Source organism: Scylla paramamosain, chromosome 26 (assembly GCF_035594125.1).
Source record: "Scylla paramamosain isolate STU-SP2022 chromosome 26, ASM3559412v1, whole genome shotgun sequence".
Taxonomy (NCBI): Eukaryota; Metazoa; Arthropoda; class Malacostraca; order Decapoda; family Portunidae; genus Scylla; species Scylla paramamosain.
The window spans coordinates 1,847,501-1,855,000 of NC_087176.1; the positions used below are offsets into that span (position 1 = coordinate 1,847,501).

Consider the following 7,500-nt stretch of genomic DNA (forward strand, 5'->3'; position numbering starts at 1 on the left):
TCCAGTCCTAGCGCTTGGCTCTCCACGGTCAGCACGGCCTGGGGCTCCCGCGTCATGATGGGCTGGGATCCCCGCCGCCGCAAATTCCGTAAGCTAAGTCGCGAGAGTCTGGAGGGGGAATGAACCTCCACTCTGGGCGTCGTCACGTCATCCGCCTCCACCTCCAGCACGTGCACAGGCCCCCCGCGGCACGAGGCGGCGCGGGGGCGTATGCCTCTTGGAGAGCTACCGCCGGGGGCACTGCGGGTGGAGGACTTGCGCATGAGGGGCGAGGAGCGACGGGAGGAGCGGGCGGAGGTTACTTGCGTCACGACCACGGGCCCCGGGGAGAAGGTGGTGAGCAGCTCTGTGGGACGAGGGGCGGCGTGAGGCAAGCAGCGACAGGAGACAAGAGACAAGGAATAGGCAGTTAGCAGAGGTAACAAGGGTAGTAACTAAGGGAGATAGTTAATAAGGACAGTGACACAGTGGGGTAGGGAGACAGCGAAGGAGGGGGATAAGAGAGAGGAAATAGGGAGTAAGCAGAGGTAACAAGGATAGTAACAACAGGAGATAGTTAATAAGGATAGTGAGACAGTGAGGGAGATGATGAATGAGAGAAGACTGACTGACTGACTGACTGAATGAATGAATGATGGACTCCCTGACTGATTGATTGAGTGTTATTGGTATTTTGGCGCCAAGAGGAGAGAAGATGAAGAGGTAGAACAGGAAGAGGAGGAAGACAGTGAGAATAATGAGATAAAGAGAAGTACCGTAGCAGAAGATAGGAGTGAACAAAGGAGGTTAGGTGAGAGAGACAATGAAAGAAAGAAGAAAGGGAGATGAGTAAAATAGAGAGAGAGAGAGAGAGAGAGAGAGAGAGAGAGAGAGAGAGAGAGAGAGAGAGAGAGAGAGAGAGAGATGCGAGGTAAGATGAAACAGTGAGCGTGGATGAGATCAGGGACTTAATGAGGGTGAGGAGACACGGAGGGCGAGTGAAGGAGGTAATGTAAGGTGATTAAGTTAGTTGAGGAAGGAGAGGTGAATGAGGTCGCGGAGAGGGAGTGAGAGGCTGTGGCTGAGGGGACTGAGAGGAGAGCGCCAAGGAGGAGGAGGAAGGGAACAAATATTATGAGAGGTGAAAACAAAGTGATTATCTACCAAGTCCATGGGAAAACATTGTGATCTCTCTCTCTCTCTCTCTCTCTCTCTCTCTCTCTCTCTCTCTCTCTCTCTCTCTCTCTCTCTCTCTCTCTCTCTCTCTCTCTCTCTCTCTCTCTCTCTCTCTCTCTCTCTCGTCCTTACCTCCTTCAATACTACTTTCCTTCCTTGTCACTCCCCCTTTCGTTCCCAGACTCATAAGAAACACGTCAAAGCAACCTTGTGTGTGTGTGTGTGTATGTGTGTGTGTGTATGAGGGAGAGAGAGAGAGGGAGAGTGTACAGTACATGACTCACCACACGAGGGCGGGCTGCTTCCTCCATACGGCTGGAACAAAACCCCAGGCGACGGTCTCTCCAGCAGTGAATCCCTAGACACATTGTGATGATGGTGGTGGTGGGCCTTCCCTGGTGAGCTGGCGTGGCCTCTCCGGGCGCGGCAGGTCACTACGCCCGCCACTACCACCGCCACGCCCACCACCACGCCCACGACGGCCCCCGATACCACGACACTCAGCGGCGTGCCTCCAGGGCCCCGCGGGGAGTCTGTGGGCTGGGGCGCGTCCTCTCCTGGCTTTTTGACTGCTGGGAGAGGAGTGTGAAGGGTGAGAGAGAGAGAGAGAGAGAGAGAGAGAGAGAGAGAGAGAGAGAGAGAGAGAGAGAGAGAGAGAGACAGACAGACAGACAGACAGACAGACAGACAGACAGAGAGAGAGATACACACACCACACGAACAGAATCAGCAAGTAGACACACACACACACACACACACACACACACACACACACACACACACACACACACACACACACACACACACACACACACACACACACACACACACACACACAACTGAAAAAGAAAGTTAGAGACAGCCAAAGACACACAGAGCGAGACACACACACACACACACACACACACACACACACACACACACACACACACACACACACACACACACACACACACACACACACACACACACACACACACACACACACACACACACACACACACACACACACACAAGCAGACAGATGGGTGAGACTTACGTTCAACAGGTACTCTCTCCGGGGCAACCTGTTCTGCCTTGGGTGTGTGTGTGCGCAGGGTGAGGAAGGTGTCCGGGCCCCTTCCCTTGGCGTGCGAGGCGTGCAGAACCAGCGTGTAGTCCCGGCCAGGCGCCAGGGAGGTCAGGTTGAAGCGAGGCACTGAATTGTTGAAGGTTGCTGCTACTAACCCGCCTTCTCTCACCTGTGTAAAGATTGATGGATTGCATAGAAGAAATAGTGAGAAAATATTACTAACCTAACTTCCCTCACCTGCGTAGAGATTGATTGATAGGTTAATTGTATGGGAAAGGTACCGAGAGACTGTTACCAGCACGCCTTCCCTCACCGGTGTAGGAGAGTTGATTGGCTGATGGTGTAGCAGGAGGTAATGGGGAAGGGAAGGGAGGAGAGGAAATGATAAGAAGGAAAGATAGACGATAACAAGGAGTGATAAAAAGACGAAAGTAGCAAGATATACATGGCGGACGAGGGGGAGAGAGAGAGAGAGAGAGAGAGAGAGAGAGAGAGAGAGAGAGAGAGAGAGAGAGAGAGAGAGAGAGACGTTTGATGTATAGATTTGGTTAGTTTGTCACCGTTTCCTTTCATCTACTACTACTACTACTACTACTACTACTACTACTACTACTACTACTACTACTACTACTACTACTACTACTACTACTACTACTACTACTACTACTACTACTACTACTACAACTACTAAAACAACAACAAGGAGCTGAAATATAAACTTAGTCACAGTCTCTCTCTCTCTCTCTCTCTCTCTCTCTCTCTCTCTCTCTCTCTCTCTCTCTCTCTCTCTCTCTCTCTCTCTCTCACCCTAGTGCTCGTTGCCGTGTTTAAATTGGCCCCCGCGTCTGGCCTCGTTACCCTCGTCCCTGCACTGTGCATCGTCGTGTTGGACTTTCACAACCTGTAATCAGTTCGTGTGTCACTGGCTTCCCCTCGTTCGTTTGGCCTGTTCCCCCCCCCCCTCTCTCTCTCTCTCTCAGCCACCCAGCGTGAGGGAAGAGGCGCAGGATGGGTGATGGGATGATGGGGTGTCCGGTTCAATTTTTCCCCCTTTAAGTTTATTCTCCCCTCATGAAACTTTTTCCATAAGGTTGCTTCTCTCTCTCTCTCTCTCTCTCTCTCTCTCTCTCTCTCTCTCTCTCTCTCTCTCTCTCTCTCTCTCTCTCTCTCTCTCTCTCTCTCTCTCTCTCTCTCTCTCTCTCTCTCTCTCTCTCTCTACTGTTCAAATGCCTGTCAGAGAGAGAGAGAGAGAGAGAGAGAGAGAGAGAGAGAGAGAGAGAGAGAGAGAGAGAGAGTGCCTACAGGTTTCCCTATGGTAGAGAAAAGTTTTGTTATCCTCGCTTGAAAGTTTAGTTTTTCACAGAAAGTTCCCTTTTAGTGTAATATTCCCCCTCTACCTTCCCGGAACTCCCCTGAGCGAGGCATGAAGTTCCCGGTGAAGTTTTCCTCCCTTAAGTTCACGTACAAAATTTCAAGTGTATATTCCAGCTTTAGTAAATTTCCCTTCTATAATTTCGAGGGTCCTGCAGACTTCATTAAACTTCTAAGATATTTCCGATCATGAGTCTTTTTACTTTTTTCCATCTGCTCATGTTCAGAATTTCATATCTATATTGTAGGCTTAGTTTTTTTTATTTTCTTTATCGGTTATCCATTATAGAAATTCAAAAAAAAAAATCTCTATGAATTTTATCTCGCAGGCTTCATAAACTTCTCACAACTTCCCACCACGAGTGTTCTTTTCTGTTCCATTGGTGTTAATGTCCAAAGTTTTATATCTGTGCTCTGGCTTCAGTAAGTTTCCTTCCATCCACACTAGACACTGGAGGAAAATGGAATCTCACCAAATTCACCGCAAAACTTTAAAAAAAAAAAAAAAACTTTCAATTAAACGAAGAATGTCATGAATATTTATTTAAACAACCTTCATAAAAACCTCTTAAAAGAAAAACACCCGGACACGAAACGATGCAAAGAACCTCAAAACTTTCCAATCTTAAGCAAACCATGAATATTTTTACAGCGGTGCTCATAAAACTTATCTTCCTATCACGTGTTCCTTACCTTACCTGCATACTACCTGCATACCCTGTAATTACCCAAGCCAACCACCAATTACCAGTCATTCCATCACAAAAAACAACATAATCCGGCTTGAGAATCACCTGAGAATCGCCCAATGAGCCGCATTCTCCCATATCATAAAAATCGACAGGTATAAATTGACGTCACACGCTCACCTGTATATGATAAGTGTTCGCCAGGTAGCCAGGTGACGTGACATCCTCGCAGGTGACGCTGGCCGAGTCCGCGGTGACGTCATGGTGGTAACAGCCGGTCAGGGGGCTTGGGTCTCCTGAAGTGCGGTTAGGGGGGTGGTATTAGGGTTATGATAAAAGGAATAGGCGGTAGTGGTGATAAAGAAGGAAGAAGAGAAGGGAAAAGTTTATAATAAAGAGGATGCCTAGAGAATGATGAGTTGTTTTCTCTCTCTCTCTCTCTCTCTCTCTCTCTCTCTCTCTCTCTCTCTCTCTCTCTCTCTCTCTCTCTCTCTCTCTCTCTCTCTCTCTCTCTCTCTCTCTCTCTCTCTCTCTCCTATCATCATTTATTCTTATTCCTGTCTTCTTTTTGCTCCTTTCGCTTTTGTTTTCCTTCTCCCTCCTCTTCGTTTATCCTTATTCTTCCCTCCATCTTTCTTCCTTCGTCCTGCATGACCTCCATTACTTTTATTTACCCTCCCGGCGCCTCCTCCTCCTCCTCCTCCCGCCCTCCCTCCCTCAGCCTCACTTTATCTCTGTCTCCCCTCCCTCTCCAGCCTCCCTTTCTTCCCATTCCTATGTTTCTCCTGTCATTCTCTCCCTCTCTTCTCTCCTTTTTCCTTTATTTTATTCCACCCCCCTCTGCCCTCTTGTTTTATTTTGTGTCTATCTCCATTCTCCCTTCTATCCTTTACTTTTCCCTTCCATTTCTTTCTTTAATTTCCCCCTGGTCTTCAGTTTTTGCCTCTCTCTCTCTCTCTCTCTCTCTCTCTCCTCTGTTTCCCATCTTTCTCCATGTCTATTCTTTCCTCTTGTTCCGTTGTCTGTCTTTTCATTTTTTCCTTTTCTTTGATTCCCTTCCTTTTCTTTTCCTTCCCTTCCCTTTCGTCTTCCTCAATTAATGATGCAATAATCACTCTTCCTATCTTTTCCCTCCCTTCCCTTCCTTTCTTTTTCCTCCGGCACCATCTTCTCCCTTCCTTAATCACCTAATAATCACTCTCCTATCTCTCCTTCCTTCCCTTCCATTATTTCCCCTCCCTCCCAGCCCCTTCTACTTAATCACTAAATAATCACCCCTCTATTTTCCCCTCCTTCGAACCTTCATCTTTTTTCCTCTGGCTTTCCTTACCCACAATCCGAATGGCGAAGACGCACGGGTGGTCAGCTTTCCCTAGGTCGTTCCGCGGCTGGCACTCGGCCCTCATGGCGCCCTGGGTGCTGCTCAGGTTGCCCTCCGCCGTGGCCCAACCGGTGGAGGTCAGGCCGGAGTCGTCGTGTTGCAGGGGGGACCGCAGCTTGTTAGGGGAGAAATGGACACTCACGGTCAAAAATGTGGGTCGGGTTCTACACTTCTATATTTATTGTTGTTTTTCATTCTAACTCCTCTGTCTCTTAGTTATCAGTTTTTTTTTTAAGGGTATTGTCGCTCCTCTATTTAGTGTTCTCCATTCATCCTAACTCCCTTGTCTCAGTTCTGTCTTTTTTTTTTTCAAGAGGATCATTACTCACATGTTTAACTTTCTCCCCTCGTCTTAACTCCCCTGATATGTTGACAGTGTCTCACCTATCAGGATTTCTAAGGAGACTGGCACTCCCTTCATACTCATATTACGCGTGCTTCCTTCATCACAACTCCTCTGGTCTGTTAAAAGTGTTCTGTTTTTTAAGATTATCACTCCCATTGCATCTAACGTGCTCTCTTCATCCTGACTCATCTGATTGGTTGACAGTTTCTCAGTCCCCCAGCATATCGGGGTTTAAAGGTCGAGGGGAAGCATCACACAATGGGTATGAGTGCAGGTTGGTAGACTGGCGGCCACGGCTAGACAGGAGGTCATTGCTCGGTGTTCGTGGAGGGATGATTGATGCTGCCGCTGGAGGTGGGACGAGGAGGCCAAATGTTTGGGGTTCAGGTGGTGAGGCCATGAGGGAGCACTTTTTTAACGCGTGAAGGAGGATGGCTCAGGGACATAGGAAACGGAGAAAAGCTTACTTATGTGCAGCTCCGTAGAAATAAAACAGAATATGAATCAACAGGAGACAAAGAAAGGACAAGGAATTTATTGGTGCTCAGATGACAAGGGGGAGTAGTGGACAGTTTAGGAATAAAGTCCAGATTCTTAAACGTGTTCATCTTATATCCCAGCTACTTTTAACAATCTGCACTAAAAATCACACGGGTTGTTTGTCTGACTAGTGGCACGTTATGAAGGATTCTACACACACATTGATGGGAAAAGACATGTGGGAATTAAACTGATCATCTCTGTGTCCTTTGCAAATAGCCCTAGGAAAGGTTCAGAGCGGTTAACCCTTTCACTGCTGTACAATATCTTCCCATAACTCCCTACAATGTTTTTCACACTTTTGTATTTCAGTTTCTTTAATATATAGTTATGTACCTTAGAGGGGACGATATCAGACCTCCTTCCCTCCATTTCTTTCTGTGTGTCCTTGCATATAATAACTTACAGTGCTTCTGAATGCTAACAAAGGACGACTATAGGAGACTGTAAGAACCAAGCAGAACCTTATTGATTTAAATCCTCAAAACAACGAAATCATATGGCGCCTCACGAACAGCCAACGAACAGTGAGGAAAAGGCTTGAAGATTGTGCAAGGGAGGGAGTGAAATTTAGATAGAAGTTAGTGGTGATGGGGAAGGAAGGGATAGGGAGAGGAAAAGCTGAGGGAGAGAGGGAGAGTGGGTAAAAATATAAAAAAAAATGAAAAGTATAAAGTGAGAGTGGTGTGTGGGAGAGTAAGGGAGAGGAAAGGAGAGTATGTTAGAGGGTTCAGTGTACGGTGATTTTAAGGGTGAGGGAGGGGAGCAATATGGCAGGCATTATCTGTAGGGGAGCTTGTAGGGGAGAGGAGAGGAGAATTAAAGTGAGGTGGAGTATAAATGATATAGATCACCCAGACATTTCCTGCGAATAATTTCTGCTCATAAATATTCAAGAGAGAGAGAGAGAGAGAGAGAGAGAGAGAGAGAGAGAGAGAGAGAGAGA

The 7,500-nt window shown here is 47.4% G+C and overlaps 1 protein-coding gene and 1 long non-coding RNA gene across 6 annotated transcripts in view; one reads left to right on the forward strand and one right to left on the reverse strand.

Annotated features, from left to right (window-relative positions):
- The window catches only part of LOC135113571 (uncharacterized), a 395,407-nt gene that overhangs the window by 117,677 nt on the left and 270,230 nt on the right, over positions 1 to 7,500 (forward strand). The gene's annotated exons all lie outside the window — the stretch shown is intronic.
- Positions 1 to 7,500, reverse strand: part of LOC135113568 (nascent polypeptide-associated complex subunit alpha, muscle-specific form-like) — a 27,438-nt gene that overhangs the window by 1,015 nt on the left and 18,923 nt on the right. The window contains exons 7-11 of the mRNA XM_064028846.1: positions 5,618 to 5,783; positions 4,468 to 4,583; positions 2,195 to 2,396; positions 1,440 to 1,727; positions 1 to 346 (exon numbers count right to left, since the gene is read on the reverse strand). The exon at positions 1 to 346 is cut by the window's left edge and continues 1,015 nt beyond it. Of these exons, the coding sequence (XP_063884916.1) occupies positions 1 to 346; positions 1,440 to 1,727; positions 2,195 to 2,396; positions 4,468 to 4,583; positions 5,618 to 5,783 (1,118 nt within the window). The remainder of the gene's footprint in view (positions 347 to 1,439; positions 1,728 to 2,194; positions 2,397 to 4,467; positions 4,584 to 5,617; positions 5,784 to 7,500) is intronic.